Source organism: Pseudorasbora parva, chromosome 21, assembly GCF_024679245.1.
Source record: "Pseudorasbora parva isolate DD20220531a chromosome 21, ASM2467924v1, whole genome shotgun sequence".
NCBI classification, from domain to species: domain Eukaryota; kingdom Metazoa; phylum Chordata; class Actinopteri; order Cypriniformes; family Gobionidae; genus Pseudorasbora; species Pseudorasbora parva.
The window spans coordinates 9054401-9074473 of record NC_090192.1 but is presented as its reverse complement, the minus strand read 5'-3'; the positions used below and the strand labels follow the sequence as shown (position 1 = coordinate 9074473).

At 38.0% G+C, this 20073-nt stretch overlaps 3 protein-coding genes across 3 annotated transcripts in view; 1 reads left to right on the top strand and 2 right to left on the bottom strand.

Moving 5' to 3' along the window:
• The window catches only part of arid5b (AT-rich interaction domain 5B), a 175297-nt gene that overhangs the window by 50631 nt on the left and 104593 nt on the right, over window positions 1-20073 (bottom strand). The window lies entirely within an intron of this gene.
• LOC137056110 (zinc finger and SCAN domain-containing protein 29-like) lies at window positions 14555-16759 on the top strand. The gene is made up of 3 exons (XM_067430077.1): window positions 14555-15210; window positions 16014-16172; window positions 16367-16759. Exons 1-3 carry the CDS (start codon window positions 14835-14837, stop codon window positions 16648-16650), a joined length of 819 nt encoding a protein of 272 aa, XP_067286178.1. The 5' UTR covers window positions 14555-14834; the 3' UTR covers window positions 16651-16759.
• Window positions 17119-19218, bottom strand: LOC137056109 (uncharacterized). The gene is made up of 2 exons (XM_067430076.1): window positions 18794-19218; window positions 17119-18247 (listed from the first exon to the last, which is right to left on the bottom strand). The coding sequence occupies exons 1-2, from the start codon at window positions 19097-19099 to the stop codon at window positions 17168-17170; spliced, it is 1386 nt and encodes a 461-aa protein (XP_067286177.1). The 5' UTR covers window positions 19100-19218; the 3' UTR covers window positions 17119-17167.

Below are 20073 nucleotides of genomic sequence, written 5' to 3'. Positions count from 1 at the left end.
ACAAGCGAGAGTTCAAACTCAGAGCAACTAGAGGCAGGCGGAGCTTCTGACACCAGGACAGGTGCTCTCGAGCACAGGTTCAGCGCGGTCAGCTGGCACTGCATTCCATGTGCGCTGATGATTAAATCATTGTCAAGGTTACGCAAGGCCCAAGGCTGCGGCCACAACACTACACTTGATCTTCCAACAAAGCTCAGACTGGCAACATGATCTGTTCTGGGAAAAGAAAAGAAAGCATTAACTAATCAGCTGGAGAAGAGCTTATTTTATTTTATTTTTGGGCTCTTTTCTCAACACTTTTTTTTTTTTTTTTATCAATTTGGAGCATGCAGCAGAGGGGTCAGAGAAACGGAACATCAAATGAGTCCATTTGTTCATAAATAAACATTTATGTAAGAAGCCTTTTTGTCACCTTGGCAACAGGCAGGTTGTTTACTTGGCTGCTGTGGCCATGACAAACACATTTGCGCAGGCATCCGTGGGCTCGGCAGAGGAAAGGCTTACGTTTTTTGAGGAAATGAGGCCGCTTCTCTCTTAAATGTCACTTTTCCTTTGTTCCCTAGACTAATTCACTCAAACAGCATTCGTATTTGCCAATCCTTCCCCTTTTAGCTTCCACCCCAAATCACAATCATTTGAATTCCAGCCATGTGAGTAATGTTTTACTCATGATTGCTGGAGTACATTAGCTCCTTTACTTCACACTTGTTATCCCGCATTGAGCTCGCCAACATGAGCACTCTATTTCCATTTTTCAGACTTCCAGATTATAAACAAGTTATTGGTTTATTTAATATACACACTACCATTCAAAAATCTGAGGTCAGTAAGTTTTTAAAAATATTTTTGAAATTGATTTGATCAAAAATACAGCGAAAACAGTAATGCTGTGAAATATGATTACATGTTTAAAATGTTCTAATTTGAATATATTTGAAAATGTAATTTATTTCTGTGATGGCAAAGCTAGATTTTCAGCATCATTACTCAGCTTCAACTCCACATGATTCTTCAGAAATCATTTTAATATACTGATTTTGTGGTGAAGATAATGGTGTCTTCCATCATTCGTTAATCAAATTGAAATGGAAAATGAATTAATTCTTTTTCGCATCAGCTACACTATAAAACATTATATGATCGGAAAGTCATGGCCACTTATGTTTTTACATTTCTGTAACTCATCAAAATAATTTAAGCAATTTCAACTTCAATTCGATTTTTAAGTCAGTTTAACATAATTTAAGTTTAAATGACTTGTACAACCAAGTTAATTGTACTTAATTTAAAGCAGCTACTGAATTTAAGATTTTTTTCAGAGTTTCAAACGTCCTCCTCATTGGCTCTTTGGAAACTGTGGGATTTATGACGTCACTCAGACGTCCGTCTCCACAGCAAGATATCGGCAAATAGTTCTGCATCATTGCACCATAGGCGTGACTACTGCGGTTCAGTCATAACCATAGGCTTTGACACTTGTCTACACCGGATGCAAGTGTCATGTCAAAAACAAATATGACCCATTATAATCACTGACATTGCCTACAGTGGATACAGTATACTAATGCCTTTTCACTCTCTGACGTACTCCACACGAGTGAGTCTTCTGACAAGAGGACATGGAAGAGTAAATGAAAGCAAAAAGGATCGTTTGCTTTGAAACATACTGTTTAAACAGCTCATTTGCTCGTTTCTATTAAGACTTCAGAAGGATCTCAGCGTCAGGAAGAAGTGGATGGTTTATTTTTAATGAACTCCCAGATAACATCGGAGAATTTTATGTTTGTTCGGAGCATTTTATTGTAAACGAGGCAAAGGTACGGTTGGGAATTGAAACTTAGAGGGGTGGTTCTGTGGTTTTTTTCTAGGATTGGTTGTGTTTATGGGGTGCAGTATAACATGTCTTTATTAGGGCTGTCAGTCGATTAAAATATTGAATCGCGATTAATCGCATGATTGTCATGAGTTAACTCGCAATTAATCACAATTTAATCGCACATTTTTAGCAATTGTAAATGTATCTTAAATTAAGTTTAAATTACATTTTTAATATTCTAATCAACATGGGTATGGACAAATATGCATACTTTATGCAAATGTACATTGATTATTAGTGAAACCATACTTATTAAATGTGTGCACGCCGAACTGGGCCGTGATTCACGTGGACAGTGTGTAGAACGGCCTCGGGAGGGCGCTTGTTCAGGAAAGTTACCTGTGCATTCGTTTTAGCCGATTGTAATGTATTTAGTTCAATAAAACACGTGTACTGTAAGCGGCGATGGTGTTAATGATTTACCTCAGACATGAGCGAGAGTGAGCTGCAGTGCATCGCGCTCAGACTGCAGAGAATCTGCTCAGTGAAAAAACGCACTTTTCTTTCTGGAGTCTAATAAAAGTTAAACAGAAAATATGGTAGCTTGTGTAGGCAATAACTGCACTTTTGGTTTAGAATATTAATGTTAATGTCAACCCTTTTCTTTCCCTATTAATGTTTGCTGCTGCATCCTTTGGGTCTGACTGCTCTCACTTTTTCCAACTACGGGCTATAGGATCAAACAGAAAATTTGCGCTGCGTTAACGCACGTTAATAAATGTAGTGCCGTTAACATGAATTTGCGTTAACGCGTTAACTTTGACAGCCCTAGTCTTTATACTTCTTTTTTTTTTAAACGCCATATCTTTCTTATATTTGACCTTTATTCCACACCGCTGTCTCCACTGTCCTTTGAACGGCTGGTGTGCTTCCTGCTTCTATGAAGCCCATCCCTCTGAAAAACGCAATGGTCTTAGATTGGTTAGATGGCCAAATGTAGTTTCCTGTATTTTTATTGGCTGAAGTGCCAAGCACAGGTTGCCAGAAACGCCACACCCCTTACCATTACGGGAAGAAGTCACATCTGCGGTGACTAGCAAGGGTTTATGATGTCACCAACCCGGGAAGAAGCTTGTTGTAGTTCAAAGCGGATGTTTTTGTAAGCAATCAACTGCCGTAACTTTAAAAGACAAAATCTCCGTTTGCATTGAACTTTCAGCTCTGTAACTTTGCATATACTGTTTATGGTCAAGCAGCAACATTACACAATAACTAAAGTTAAAAAAGTGTAATCGCATGCAACCACCCCTTTAAGGACGGGAATCGGATACTTGTTATTAAATTAAAATTTTGATTCCTCTTATCGATTGCTTTGTGTGCATGTTAATATGACTTTAAACCACTTCACGTGCAAGACATGCACGTTGTTTTCTGTGCGGCACACATCCAAAGCGTGCTCACAGAAAGTGATTTTAATGCTATTTTAAACAAATCACGCACACAAACACTCACTTGTTGTTTTAAAATATCCTAAACACACTCAGTTAAAATGCATGTGTAACAGTATATTTGATCCGTTCAGCTCTTAAAGTGACAGCTGCCCAATATTAATGCTCCTGTCTCTACAATAACGTTAATCAAACAACAAAAGACACAGAGAAAATATACTTGCTTTTCTTCACTGTATAACTTTTTGACTATATTTGTAATGTATACTGTATATTTTATTTAAAAAAAGTGCAGTTATTTTACATTTGATTACGGTTTCTGTAATCAAAATGTTTTGCAATAAGACTTAGAATAAATGTGAATGATATACATTTGTTTTTTTACCTTATTGGAATCAAAATTACAAATAGATAATAGATAATTATATATAGGAAGACGGTGCACTCCGATTACTTATGAATAGGAGAAAGTGCAACACCCAATATGACGAAAAAGCCTCGCCTTATAAGTTATAAGGGCCATTCGTTGATCAGTAAAGTCATCGCATCACTGCAGCTGTTGTAAGAAGCTCCAGGCTGAAAAATGCAGTGCTTCTGTTATGATACAAGTGTTTAGAAACAAAATTGATGAGACAGTTGTCATATTTCAATTGTGATTTAAATTTAATCATAAGATTGGCAAACAGTTTTGGAGAATTTGATGTTTCCCCATTCAAAGAGATAGGAAATGCACCTGCATGCCCGAGAGGCATTTCAAAGATGGCCGCCGAGTGAAATGACTTGTCTTAAAGGGACCTTGACGATACACAACCCTAGGTAATGGAGAGTTTACAAAAAAAATTTTGTTAACATATGAAGCAACCAACTGTATTGGACCTGACAGCAGCTTCAACATTAATTCATAATGCTTTGTAAATTACAGTTTTATATGGGCAATGTTTTTAAAACACCTACTCCTGTGTAATAGCGAGTGGGCGTTGAAACGGTTTCCTAGGCAATGACATCAGCCAATCATGACAGTGGCTGTTTACTGAAAAGTCTTCAAGGAGCCGGCCCTTTAAAAATAGATCATTTCAGACAGAGGGTCAGAATGAGGGTAGAAAATAAATGTTTTTCCACATACTGTATGTTTTTGTTGTTGTTGCAAAACTGTATTAACTTTATAAGTGAACTTCAAGGAACATATTCAATTCCATGGATTTCCCTTACAAATTCCCGATTCTTGAGCCTGTTGATGAGAAAACACAACTGTGGCCAGTCTCTCTGTCTCTGTCTCTCTCTTATTCTAGCACACAATATGGGGAAGGATTGGCAGATATATCAGCTTGGGCAAAGAACCTGCCAATATTTGGCCAGTGTGAGATAACTGGCTGTTAAGTGTTCCTACTTAGCCAGAAGAAGAAAACCAACGGCTTTGTCAATGAGTGTCTTTCCATGTGGCCGTACACCATTTGCATTAAATAAGCCAATGTGTAAAATTATCTAAATGCTTTAAATACACCCATAATGCACAAGTTCTGTCACTGTTCTGAAAACTGATGCTCCAATTGTTCAAAGGAACAGCAGACCCCTTCTAAATATGTCTTCCTTTCTTGTTTCCCTCGAAACTGATGGCTCCCATTGTCACAAACATCAAAAGCTCATTACCGCAACTCAGTTGCTTTTGTTTCCAGTAATCTCTGCACTTTCCCTCTGTGGATTTTAACAGGTCATTTACCATGGTGCCGGGGGCTGAAGGGTGGCCAGAGCTTTGAAGCCGAGCAGGGCTTCTCTACCTTCTTCCAAAGTCATTACAGAGCACTATGGGGTCTCTCGCAGATCAAATATCTGCTTGTGCATTCCTGTGGTCATGCTTTTTCCTTTGAGCAAATACGTTTGAAGCATATCTGCGGATTCTCCAGAGTTTTGGCCTAAAACATTTGCGGTGGATGGAAGTTTCAGAGGAAGCTAAATTAAATGAACTGTATCTGAGAGTCTCATTCAAAGTCAGACCCACACACACACGCGCGCGCGCGCACGCACGCACGCACGCTCGCACGCATGCACACACACACACACACACACACACACACACACACACACACACACACACAGACAGAAAGAGTATGGAAAAATATTTGCCATCACATTCCATTGCTCAAAAACTACCATAAAGTAAAAAAAAAAATAACTTCATATCATAATAATAGCAATAATGAATTGTTATTGTTTACAATAACATTTTATGTGGATTAGATTTTGTTTTATTTGTTATTTTCCAACATTTTATTGTATGGAAAAGTATAAAAACTATGATGTTATTGGTGAATATTTTTACCTGCTCACATGGTCGTGGTTACATCAACAATAAATAAACTAATAAATTTTTGGATTAGTAAATTGTCTAATGTCTTATAAAGGACAAAAAATTTTTTTTGGGGGGGGGGGTCATTTAAAGGTGCAGTATGTGAATTTTAGCGGCATCTAGTGGTGAGGTTCTGAATTGCAATCACCATCGCTCACCCCGCCCTTCAAAGCACATAGAGAAGCTATGGTGGCCGACACAGGACAAAAATGTTGTCGGCAGAGAGTAGCTAGCGCACTGTTGAGAAATTTGTCCATTTAGGGCTACTGTAGAAACATGGCGGTGCAAAATGGCGACTTCACTGTAAGGGGATGTGCGTTTATGGAGATAAAAATGGCTCATTCTAAGGTAATAAAAACATAACGATTCATTATATAAGGTCTTTACGCATCACTAAAAACATAGTTATTATGCATTATATTAAATTTCTGTCAATAGATCCTACACAAGTACTACACACTGCGCCTTTAAAATAAACCATATTAAAGAAAGTACATTTTGATATCATCTTTACAAACACAAATCAGCAAAGATTATGCAGTCACATGCCTAATTGGTATTTTATAATTTTAAATTGACTTCATTGACTTCGCTAAAATAACTAAAACTGAAATGAATAAAATCTATATAAAATATGTAAAAATTACAAAACAACAAAATTACTTAACTTTTACCAAAACAGTACTCAACTGAGAAATTAAAAACTATTTCACGATATGAATACAAACTATAATACTATCTCAATTGTATCTAAAATAGCACTGGTGTTCATTGAGTTTGAAGTATCTGAAGAGCTCTGCACTCTGCTGAAAGGTCATGCTCATCACATGACCTGTGTGTTCTGGCACTCGTCCACCCGAGAAACTCTGCTGCTAGGAAACTCTGCTTTAATTATGCAGAAAAACGGAAGGGCTGTGCGCCAACTTCTGCCAGTCTAGTCCCGCCCATGTTTCCATCATCATCCAGCTGCAGTTTCATTCATAACATCACTGAGGTAAGTGGATTACATGAGCACATATATGACAGACCTATCAATGCATACAGGGTTTTTTACAGCTTTACAGTCGCTTTTCTGTTGGTCATATTAAGGCTGAAAATAAATAAATGACCAAAATTTTAATTCTATACTATTAAGTGGTTGACTGATATTTTTTTTTTTTTTTTTTGATAGCCAAAATAATATTTTAGAGAGCAGGGTGACCAATGGCCGATATATATGATATTACACTATTTCAAGTAAATAACAAGCATAAAAATTGCTTTCTAAAAAATACCTTATTGAAAAATCTATGAAATTAGATTTATTCATGCTTTTGCAACTTCTTGATTCTGTAATCATATTACAGTATTCACAAATAAAAAAATAAAACATAAATAAAAGGACGTAAACACTGTAACCAGTGTACTCAGTAATATGGTAAGTTTGTGCACACTGGGAATTATATATTGCCAAATAAAAACCAGGTAACGCTGATTTTACATAAAGTACACAGTGACATGACGTTGAATTTAACATACAGCGGGAAATTGGATGTAGCACAGCACAGTCTGATATCAAAGATTTAAAGATTACACTAGCATCTGCAATCAGGTGATGGCATTTTTAGTGCTGTAAAATAAAATAAAAGTCCCACTGCTGTCAAAATGAGTGCTGCTGCTGACATTTATCAGCACAAGAGAATAATAAACATAATGCCAAATATCAGTAAAAACTAAAATAAATAATTAAATGATACAAATCAATCAGGTATCACATCTTTAGAATGTTTTATAAAGATTATATTTAATCTGTTTTTAAAAATTACCTTTAGAGGCTTTAGATGGTGATGGCATATACACAGTACAGACCAAAAGTTTGGACATTACTATTTGTAATGTTTTTGAAAGAAGTTTCTTCTGCTCATCAAGCCTGCATTTATTTGATCAAAAATACAGATTTTTTTTTTTTTAATATTGTGATATATTATTGCAATTTAAAATATTTGGTTTTCAATTTATTATACTTTAAATGATCATTTATTTCTGTGATGCAAAGCTGAATTTTCAGGATCATTCCTCCAGTCTTCAGTGTCACGTGATCCTTCAGAAATCATTCTAATATTCTGATTTATTATGAGTGTTGGAAACAGTTCTGCTGCTTAATATATTTGATGAATAAAAGGTTCAAAAGAACTGCATTTATAAAATTACTGAATAAAATTATTGATTTATAAAAAATAAAAAATAAAAATACCTACCCCAAATTACTGACCAGTAGTGTATATTGTTGTTACAAAAGATTTCTATTTTTAAAACATTTGCTTCTTTTTTAAAATGTTTTTATTTTTTACTTTTATTCATCAAAGTATTCTAAAAAGGTATCACAGATTATGAAAAATGTTAAGCAGCAGAACTGTTTCCAACTTTGAAAATGAATCATCATATTAGAATGATTTCTGAAGGATCACGTGACACTGAAGACTGGAGGAATGATCCTGAAAATTCAGCTTTGCATCACAGAAATAAATGATCGTTTAAAGTATAATAAATTGAAAACCCATTATTTTAAATTGTAATAATATACCACAATATTATTATTTTTTTCTGTATTTTTGATCAAATAAATGCAGGCTTGATGAGCAGAAGAAACTTCTTTCAAAAACATTTCAAATAGTAATGTGTCCAAACTTTTGGCCTGTACTGAAAATAAATAAATAAATAAATAAATAAATAAATAAATAAATAAATAAATAAATAAATAAATAAATAAATAATAATAATAGTAATAATATATATATATATATATATATATATATATATATATATATATATATATATATATATATATATATATATATATATATATATATATATATATATATATATATATATATATATATATATATATATATATATATATACGACTGGGTGAGAGCATCTCCAAAACTGCAGCTCTTGTGGGGTGTTCCCGGTCTGCAGTGGTCAGTATCAAAAGTGCTCCAAGGAAGGAACAGTGGTGAACCAGCGACAGGGTCATGAGTGGCCAAGGCTCATTGATGCACGTGGGGAGTGATGGCTGGCCCGTGTGGTCCGATCAAACAGACGAGCTACTGTAGCCCAAATTGCTCAAGAAGTTAATGCTGGTTCTGAGAGAAAGGTGTCAGAATACACAGTGCATCGCAGTTTGTTGCGTATGGGGCTGTATTTGTGGTTTTGTCGCAGTAAACCACTCTTTGTGTGAAGACTTATTTTTTCCTCTCATGGCCTGATAGAATTCCTCAGCTCCGTGTGATTTAATACAGCACTATACAGCAGATGGCACTGTGAGGTGCAGAAGGAGCAAAACATACACAATGAATAAATGATATCGCCCTCGTTAAATAATGCTGTGCGCTCCCAAATCCCCCACCGAAGTGGCAACACTTCTATATTTTAATCGCTGAGAGTGTTGAGCACAAGTCTCTGAATCAGCAGCAGCAGCAGTGCGACTTCTGCAAGGCTTTTTTTTTACAGTGCAAACAGATTGGAACAAACAATGAGTCAATGTCACTGCACGTCCCCTCGCTGGGGGGGAAATGCGGCGTTAGCGTGTATATGACGCACACACCAAGGTCAGATGCTAATTCAAGAAAGAGCAAGTGGTACAGTCACAGCACATCACTAAAAGCTGCGCATATGCCGGAGGATGCTGCATACGGCGCGTTTGTTATTTATTTATCTGCCCGTTTGTGCTGAAGTGTGTGGTGTTATGTCATGTGCAGTTGTGGGAGAATGCTGCATCAGCTTGAGCCCTCACCACACACTCCAGCCGGCCTGCGCCAAATCCCTCCCCATGTGTTATTCATCTCACAATCCTTCAAACTTCACAATGAACTCCATTTCTTTCAGAAGAAAACATGACTTGCCCATGCGAAAGTCGCTGTCACTGGTTTGTGTGCGTTACTAGGGCATTGCTAGCTGGTTGATCATTTCAAACGAGTCATATGATATTCTATGACACTTTCTATGTATAATATAGAGTTAAAATATATATTATATTTTACAGGTGACAATCTAACCAAACTTCAGTTGGTCAGAAAAGCCGCCTTAACACGTTGCATGATTTGAGGTAAACGTGTTCATACAGCAAATAGTCTGGGACAAGTTATACGTTACAGTAAATGCCTACAATTACCATTTGTTAACCTTGGGTAATGCATTAGTTAAAGGTGCACTATGCAACTTTCCGTCCACTAGAGGGCACCTATTCTAAACAAAGGCGTAGTTTGATGACGCCAAGTGTGAGCGCAGTATCTTGGGACATGTGGTCTTCACCTCACAGCCGGTGGAAAATAGGACACGGGCAGAAATCATGTTCATGGATGCGGTTATTAACATTACTGTAGTGTGAAGCAGAGCAGGACCGAGTGTTGTGGAGCTGAGCACGGCCGCTGGAGCGATTGATACACAAACACACGGCTCACGAGTACCGGGACTTTTATTATGACGGGACGGGACACAGTCGCCGGGCGCTCGCACTTCCGCTTTTTCCCGTCATGAGTATGAGGTAAAGCAGCTCTGTTTATCATATTAGATACATTTAAGTGTGTTTAAAATGATGTTCTGACATAACTCTGTGCGTTCGCTCGGCGCTGCTGTGACTTGTTCACACTGCTAAGAGTAAAGCGCTTCTGCAGAATAAAACCAAGGGTAACGCAGATATGACGCGACTGACAGGCGACTCGCTCAAACGCTATGTTGACACGTCCCGGTCCTTAGTTAAAATAGCAATTTTTTCACAATTTACAAATAGTTGGAAACATTTGGGATATTGTAAGTACTCAACTGAACAAAATATATAACACTGGCCTAGTGGTTTTGGGATCTTTTACTACAAAAATACTACATAGTGCACCTTTAAAGGGTTAGTTCCCCCCCAAAAAATTAAATCAGCCCATGCATTTTTCGCCCTCAAGTCATCCAATTGTATATAGTAGGGCTGTGCGATATTAAAGAAAAATGTGATATGCAATACCTTGTTAAATAATGAGATATACGATATACGATACAATATTGCTATTAGTGTGTAAAATCGATTTAAATTATATTTTTTATTATAAATGTAAAAACGATACGATACCATTTGTGTTTCACAGTCTTTCTGGGAAAAGAAAGCATCGCTACAACTTCTGAAAGTGACCAGCAGTGTTTTAGCAAAAATTTCGGTTAAAAAAAAATGAGTGTGTGTATTTGGTCGTTCGAGTGTATATGAAAACATGAAACAGACCTGAAGGGATCACGTGCTTTCAGAGAGGCCGCTTCTGCGTATGTTTCGTTGTGTGTGTCATACAGCAGACAGCGCAAGACTGCAAGGAGCTGTTTTTCGCAAGTTAATACGTATAATAACTCTTTTTAACATCAAGCAAGTCACATTTAACAGAAGTCATATGCCTCGTCAATTCTCTGCTATATGCATCCACCTAAAACGTACACTTTTCACAATCTTGAAGTAGCCATATATGTACTTTTGCGATATTTCCAAATATTGCGCAGCCCTAGTATATAGCCATGTTTCCACCGTGGGGAATTTCCCCAGGAACTAGGGCCTTTGGGGTGGTACTCGGTGTGTTTCGACCACAGGAACCGGGGTCTAAATAAAGTTCCGGGTAAAGATTTCCCCTCAAAACGGCCCTGCCTGCGAGTTAGTACTTTTTCAGGAACTTCCGGGGGTGGGATTTGGACGCTGAACATGCTGATTGGTTGAGCTCACGCAGCATTTTATTTCAACCTAAAACTGTTGTGGTGCGTGCAGTAAGAGTCATTTGGTATTCAAATCAACAATGGTGTTTAAAAAATACGACAGATGGGCCGACGACGAGGTTCAGGCTTTATTACGTTTATTAGCGTAGGACAATCGCACAGTCCTACGCCACCGGACTAATCTTCACGGTACTTTAGACAGCGATGGAAACGCAGACAGCTGCAGGTCTGGGGGAAAAATTGTTCTGTGTAATTTCAGTGAAAAAATGAGATTATGAGATTCTTTTTTCCGATAAACACAATCAGATTCACATAAAAAATGTCCTGGCTCTGACACGTGTAAAAGTGCATCTGTCCATCATATAACTGCTCCACACAGCTCCAGGGGGTTAATGAAGGCCATCTAAAGCGGACTGATGCGCTTGTGTGAGAAAAATATCCATATTTAAAACTTTACAAACTGCAGTCTCTAACTTCTGCTAACTGTCGTACGCGCGTTCACGAGAGACTGGTGCTCCAGCGTATGATGTAGGACGGAGGCATAGCATAAGTTCCGGTGACAAACGCGGAAGCACAGAGGAAAGAGAAAAACAAAACTTAGTTCTCGCCTGAACTAGCATATTTTCACCGGAGCGTCCCACGTCATACACTGGAGCACTAGTCTCTTGTGAAGTTAGCAGAAGTTAGAGATAGCAGTTTTGTGAAGTTTTAAATATGGATATCTTCTTAAGCCGAGTTCAGACTGCATGATTTTCAAACTCGTCGGGTCACTGCTCTATTCACACTGCATGACTATCTGGGGTATCATTCAGTCACTGCTGTGTTCACACTGCACAATGGTTTGACGACAGATGAGTTCACACTGCATGACTGAACAAGTGGAAGAATCGCGACAACTCTCTCTCTCCGGTGCGCAAACTACGTTTCCCAAACTACACTTGCGATGTGACGAGTAAACAACGCGAGATCACACGTGCGTCAGACCGGAGTTCTCGCGCTAGACTTTGAACTGTTATTAAAAATGATAAAATGCACAAAGATTGCTTCAAATTGTATGTGCGCTGATTTTTGGAGAAAAAGAAAAAATATTATGGTGGAAGAAATTGTTGGAGAGACTGAGGGAGCCAGGATTGTGTTCTGCAATGAGAGTTTGAGGTAAATATATCTAAATATATCCATATTAAAATACTGAAATTCTGCTCTATAACTCCTCCATTAACCTCCCGCTGCCCTGTATCTGACTCTTTCATTGGCTGTCGGTCATCGCCGATGTAATTTTCAGTCAGAACGCAGTTCACACAGCAGGAGTTTCAATCGCCGACAGGTCCAGATATTTAGCATGCCAAATATCTCACCGGCGTCGGCGATTCTCTCTGATCACGTCTTTGATTATTCACACTGCGTGATTGTCACTCACGTGCACGAGCACCAATTTGCCTGTGATCTCGGGCATTTTTCGGCGATTTCACAAAACCTGTCGGCGACTCAAAATCGGGGCAAAAATCGGGCAGTGTGAACTAGGCTTTTTTTAAGTTAATTAATTAACTTAAGGAATTAAATGAATTCCTTAATTAACCCCTGGAGCGGCGTGGAGCAGTTATATGATGGACAGATGCACTTTTATTGACTTCAAAACAGAAACAGCCATTCACTGCCATTATAAAGCTTGGAAGAGCCAGGACATTTTTAAATATAACTCAGATTGTATTCGCCTGAAAGAAGAGGAGGCTTGAGGGTGAGTAAATTACGGGATAATTCAAATTTTGGGTAAACTATCCCTGTAACATCAACTAACTATGAGCAATATATTTAGTCACTTTTTTTTTTTTATAAAAGTGTCCTTGTTACACATTACAAATTACTATAGTAATACCTATAAATTATGCATAATTACATGCAATTAACCCTAAACCAAACTCTAACCCTAACCCTTATACGTTAATATTGTTAATTTGTAAAATGTATTTGTTTAGTTAGATTTTTTGTTACATGTATAAGTAAATGTAAAAAATTCATATTTATATATGCTGTATACACATTGTTTATCATGAGTTTATATGAAACATTATTGTAAAGTGTTTCGAATTATTTACATGTTATGCCAAATAACCAATAAATGGCCAGTATATTAAAATTCTTTATTATTTTGTCTAAATATAAAATACTAAAAATTAATATGATCCATTTTAAATGCTACAAGTGATTTTTTTTGCATCACAGCATAATAATGTACAGTACGAAAAAGGATATTCATTTTGAGATTTGTTATGAAATTTTTTTGAGTTATTAAAGATTATATATAAGTGAGCGTTAGATGAGGGCAAAGTTAATCTAAATATTAAAAAATGCAATTAAATATATACTATACCCAATAATACTGATAAAACCTCTAATATCACCCATTAATCAATATGGTATTGATATATTGTGCATCACATATTTAAAAGAGTTACTTAGTTCACATTGTAATGAAGCTCGTCTTAGAAAACATCTGCTTTCAGTCAAGATTAAAAAATAAAAAGATTTAACAAATAAACAAAGAAGTAAGGACCTATTCAAAGCCATTTAGTGCCACAAGCTAGCAATGAAACCACAATGATAAAATAAAACTAGACTAATCCAACCTGATTGGCTCTTTTGCTCTGCTGCTATAGTAAGATAATAAGCTCTTATTCTGCTCTCAGTATGCCAATATGCTGCCTCAGCTTCTGTTCTGAACATCTGACTAACTGCCATTTGATCTCGGCCTAAAAATAATCCAACGTCATTTTGCTTCCCCCTCTCCCTCTCTTTCTTTTTCTACACATTCCTGTCAATCCTTTCTGTCAGCCTGATTCTTTTAAAGGTGAATTTATAATGCGGCATCATTAAACAATGCAAACTCTTGTGAGAGCAGATTGTGTCATTAAAACGATTCGATGTAAGAATATCGCAGCACTGGAGATTTGTGCTGAATTATTTATATACATCATGCGGGAGCCATCTCATTGACAGCCAGTTGCCCTCTAGTGTTACTGTGAGGTATTACTCATACCAGGACAATAGTGATGAACACACACACACACACACACACACACACACACACACACACACACACACACACACACACACACACACACACACACACACACACACACACACACACACACACACACACACACACACACACAGTCAATACAGCAGAATCATTTAACCCCTTCCAGTCATGACGTCATATTATGGCTCGTTTCCACTGAGCAGTACAGTACGGTTCGATACGGTACGGTACACGTTTATTTGCGTTTCCACTGTCAAAAGTTGTGACTGTTAGGAAAATGCCGAACCGTACCGTAACACTTTTTTCGATACCCTTCCGTTGGGGTACCTAGCACAGTAGTATGGTACTTAAGGGTGGAGCTAGACTCACTGCAGAACGCTGATTGGTTGACAGAGAATCGTCACTTGCACGTGCGACAGGGGGATAGACAAAGCAAGAGGCGCCATTTTTAAATCACAAGATTTCAAAGCAATGTCGGCGCGCAGCTTAACGTTACCGTGGTCGAGCCAGGAGGTGCAGACCTTGCTGGGTATCCTCGGCGAAGAAGGGGTACAAAGGGAACTCGATGGCATGGTGAGAAACGAAAAGGTTTTTCAGCATGTTTCTGAGAGAATGGCTCTCGAGGGGTTTCAGCGGACGTCCGAGCAGTGCCGCACTAAAAGTAAGAAACTGCGGAGTGACTATCGTAAGGTGAAAGACCACAACAGCCGGAGTGGTGTTCACAGAAAGAAATGGAAGTGGTTCGATATGATGGACGCCATCTACGGACACAGACCAGCAAGTTTGGGAAGAGAAGGAGGCATCGATACGGCCACCTCGTTGCTGGAGTCGATGATGGAGTCTGTCGGTAAGTTCGTATAACTAGTTGTAAAATAAAGTGTACAACGATCACGGTAAAGCTTACTTCCAATGCACAACTTTAGAGCAAGCATGTTGTTTGTTTTGCAAGCCAGTGAGGTATCAACCGAGATTTGCAAGCTATCAAGACGCTAGTTTATTAGCCAGTGCTGGCCGGAGTACAAATCTAGAAACGTACTTAGTACAGTCAGATAACTTTACCCTAATAAAGCGGTTCCCAAACTGGGATGCAAAGCCCGTCTGTGTCGAAGCCCTGCCCTTTTCAGTTTAGGTTGAAAGAAAAGTGTGTTTTTTCACTCTGCACTCCGAGCGCGATACACTGAAGCTCACTCTCGCTCAGGTAAATCATTAACACCATCACCGCTTAGAGTACATGTGTTTTATTGAACTACATACATTACAATCGGCTAAAACTAATACGCAGGTTACTTTCCTGAGCAAGAGCGCTCCCGAGTCCGTGTTCTTCACTGTTTGTGTGAATCGCGGAACAGTTCGGCACACACACACAAAATACCGGCAGTTCAATAGGGAAACGCGCATCTCCTTAAAGGGGCATAACTATATTTCTACTCGTGGATTATGGACCTCCTCCAGGTATTGTGTAGTAGCTAAACTAAACATTTTATATTTGGCAGCTGTTTTAGGATTGAAATGTTAAACCACCGATAAAAATAATCTGGCAAACTAATAAACCTTTAGTTTAGTCCCCACTCAGTCCTACTATGTTGTATGTTTATCTTAAACTGTATTTTTGCAGTTTGTGTAATTAACGTGACTTGTGTAACTTTTCAGTTGAAGATCCTAGCTGTCAGGAGGAAACAGAGGGACTTGATGAGATGTTGTCCACCTCTGAGAGCTCAAGTGCGCCTGCCAGTGTCAGGACATCAACACCGACACCAGCAGAAAACATTGCTCCATCTCCTTCGAGTGAACCCCGGCGTATAACCATCGGTAAGACGTGAATACCAGAGTGAAAAGTCACTTACTGAACATAAATATTATAGTATTATACAGATTTTATACAGTATAATCTGGACATTGCGTTGTAGTACACTAGATGCCTCACCCTTATGTTGGTTTGCAAAAATCAAAGGATACAAATGTTTCGCTAACCAGCCAACATTCCTGTCTGTTTGTATTTCTAGGCAAGAGGAAAAGGGGGCAACAGGATGTTGTTGCGGCCCTGGTCGAGATGCAGGCAGCTGATGAGAGGCAGCAGGAGTGGCTGGAGAGGATGGAGGACCGTCGTGACCGGCGCTTTGAAATGATGCTGGAGGATGCTCGTGAGGCAAGGCGGCATGAGGCTGAAATAACTCAGCAACACATGGAGCAGTCTGCAAGCTTTAATCAGGCTTTCCTAGGCACACTCAGTCAGCTTGTGCAGGTGTTGAGTAGTCGCCGTGACCCTGTTCCACCATCCAGCCACTAGTGCTTTAACACTTTAAAACTTTTTGTTTGCACATTTTTTTGTTTTTGCACAGCACTTTGTATTTAAGCATTTGTTTGACTTTTCAAATTAAAGTACTTTTTGGTTTTTACCTCGTGTGTCTTGTCATGTGTTCAATTGCTGTCTCACAGGTTTTCTATCTTATGTCATTTGATTAACATTCCTGCCATCTGGTGTCAACGATGTCAGAATGAATGGACATTTTGTTCACTACCTTGATAAGATGTCCATTTTGGAGATTATGCTTAACTTTAACATACAAAATAGTTGTTAATGTGTTATTTTCTCATGTGATTTTAAAGTAACCTATTGTAAGTAAAATCTAAATTTCTTTCTACATGGTATTACAGAGAGTAAAAGGTCCTCTCTTTCACAAAATATGAATCAGAGGCAGGGTAAAAGAAAAAACAATTTATTCATGTCCAAAATACTAATCAAACAAGTAAACAAAACAACCTTGCATTCACACAAGTGTGCCTTTGCTAAATGTACAACAGATTTAACTGTTCAAATGCCGCATTAGACCCTCACGTACGTCCCTGCCCTCCTCTTCTGCACCCTGTGCCAGTGGCACCACAGGCTCTGCAGTAACAGGTGTGTCCCATTCGTGCTGGTAATCCTCTCCATGACTTTCACAAAGATTGTGCAAAGCACAACAAGTCAACACCATGGATTTCACCAGTTCAATGTCGCTGTCATTCCTCTTCATAAGGCACCGCCACCTCCCTTTGAGTCTCCCAAAAGCATTTTCTACCACTACGCGAGCCCTGCACACTTTCTTGTTGTAGGTCAATTGTTCTGCTGTCAGCCGGCCATTGTCAGGAAATGGTTTTAGGAGCCAAGTCTGCAAAGGATATGCAGAGTCTCCCAGCAGATAATAGCCAGCATTAACCCCACTGATGTTCCTGGTGCAAGCTGGGTAAAGGCTTCCACGCTCAACTAGCTCCCACAATGTTGACAGTCTCAGAACCCGAGCATCATGCAAACTCCCAGCCATTCCTGCATATACACTCCAAAATAGTCCTTTTCCGTCGACTACTCCCTGCAGGATGATGGAATGCCAGCCTTTTCTGTTGAAGTAATCACAGTGGTACTCTTTTGGGGCTATTATGGGTATGTGTGACCCATCAATGGCACCAACACATTGTGGAAGTCCCCATCGGTTCTCAAAGTAGGCTGCCATCTCTTTAAGCTTCTGCCGGTCAGGAAAACTAATCTGTTCTGGAACTAACAACATGCAAGCAGCCTCGCAGAATTCCTGGACGCACCGACACACTGTTGTTTTGCTGACTCCAAAAAGATGGCCAATACTTCTGTAGTCGCTGTTGGTGGCCAACTTCCATAGTGCGATGGCAACTCTTTTCTTTAGGGGAACACACACTCTGAAGTTTGTGTCCTGCTTTTCCATTGCTGGACGCAGCATGGCACAAAGGAACAGAAATGTTTCTTCAGACATCCTGAAGTTGTGCACCCACTGTGTGCGTGTAAATCCTGGAACGATCACATCCCACCACTCATTTGAGCGTCTAAAAGTCCAAATGGTTGGTCTGCAGCGCCGATTTTGCACCAGATTGATTAACTTAAAAAACACAAAGAAAACAATGTTAAAACAATGTAGCAGTGATGGACAGTATGCTAAGATCCCTTAATTAAAAGTTGAACTATCATAGACCGGCTTAAACAATACATAGTCAACAGAAAATTACAGCATTGAAAGTGTTACTCCACCAGATAGGGCACTTTCATTGAAGCAAAAAGTAACACTAGTCAACAGATATAGACTAACTATCTTCGCAAAATTACAGACAGTACAGATAATCAGTCATCAATCTCAACTAGTTTTGCGCTTGTAATAATATAAAGTGTCATGTGAGTGATTGTTCTCAAAATGCAACCTTCACAGTTTTTATTAGTATAATGAATAGATTGTAGTTTACAGTTATCACAGTTGTATGATTTTTACAGATAAAGGCCTGGTTTCACTAGCAGGGCTTTTTGTACTTATTTATTCTCACTGTAGGGTTATTTAATTGATAAGAAAATTCGTTAGTTAGCACATGACAGTACATGAGACGGAATACTTTGTAATACATGACATCAAAAACTGTAGCTAGTTTAAGCTTACCCTCCTGCGCCGTCGTTTTTGTCTTGCCTTGTTTTGAATAGCGCGGTTGTCCGTCTCGTCCCAGCTCCTTAACATTTCCCGAATTTCCCTATATTTTTCGGCTGTGTTTCTCCTTGCAGACTGCAGCCTTTTATCAAACAAAGCTTGTCTCCTCCTTGTTATAAACAGCCACATGCCGAGAAGCAAGAACAAGATCTGCTGTAAGGCCTCCATTGTTCTTCTCTTCGCGCGCACGAATGACGTCAACCGATGCTTTCCGTCATACACCACGCCTATCAAGTGACGTTGATTACTACTTTCCGGCATACACCACGCCTATCAAAAAGGGTAATGTTGGCAGTCGAAACGCTCGCCGAATTCATGGTTTACCGACCTGAACCGTACCGTATTGTACTGTACCGTACTGTATAGCTCGGTGGAAACGAGCCATTAGATAATGTAATATCTTAATGGATATACCCCCAATATTTTCTTTAAAGGTCAATAGGAAGTATGGCATTACTACAGATATTATAAATCAAATATCAAACTATAGGATGTGCAACACACAAAAAAGAGACACACTGAAGTGTGTGAAGCAACTGAATGAATGCCTATTATATTCTATTGCAAAAGCAATATAATTGATTTATTTTTGCAATATGACAATTTTCATTACAATAATAATTTTCACCCCCAATTCTCATGTAGGAAATAAAAAAATAATCCTGTCTCTGGACACAAAAAAGTCAACTGAATTTGCAACAAAAATTACAAATATTAGTACTTTACATATGGACTGCAAATGTGAATAATAAATAAATAATGCATTAATTAATAAGTAAATATTATTAATGCAGCACAAGAATTACATAAGAGATTGTTTTACATGAATTTAAATAACATAAAATGTCAACATAAATAATAAAAATACGGTTGTGAGAACATAATTATAAAATGTAACAAGCAAATAATAATAATAATAATAATAATAATAATAATAATAATAATAATAATAATAATAAATATAAAATAACTTTTAAATAAATATAACAAAATATTTTTGTTTATAATTTAATCAGTACAACACATACTAGCACCTTATTAAATAATGCATCAATAATATTATATTTATGCATTTTATAAATACCGTAGTGAGAATTTATTTCCATTAAATATTATAAAACAACAACAACAACAATAATAATAATAATAATAATAATAATAATAATAATAATAATAATAATAATAATAATAATAATAGGCTAATAACACCATAGTGAGAATTGTTTTTACATTCA

What these genes read in the sequence shown, in the direction of transcription:
- LOC137056110 (XM_067430077.1), top strand. Translation starts at nt 14,835, where the DNA reads ATGTCGGCGCGCAGCTTAACGTTACCGTGGTCGAGCCAGGAGGTGCAG. An exon ending in GTCGATGATGGAGTCTGTCG is followed by an intron (nt 15,211 to 16,013) that starts GTAAGTTCGTAT and finishes GTAACTTTTCAG; the next exon opens with TTGAAGATCCTAGCTGTCAG. An exon ending in ACCCCGGCGTATAACCATCG is followed by an intron (nt 16,173 to 16,366) that starts GTAAGACGTGAA and finishes TTGTATTTCTAG; the next exon opens with GCAAGAGGAAAAGGGGGCAA.
- LOC137056109 (XM_067430076.1), bottom strand. Translation starts at nt 19,099, where the DNA reads ATGCCGGAAAGTAGTAATCAACGTCACTTGATAGGCGTGGTGTATGAC. An exon ending in AAAAACGACGGCGCAGGAGG is followed by an intron (nt 18,248 to 18,793) that starts GTAAGCTTAAAC and finishes GTGTTTTTTAAG; the next exon opens with TTAATCAATCTGGTGCAAAA.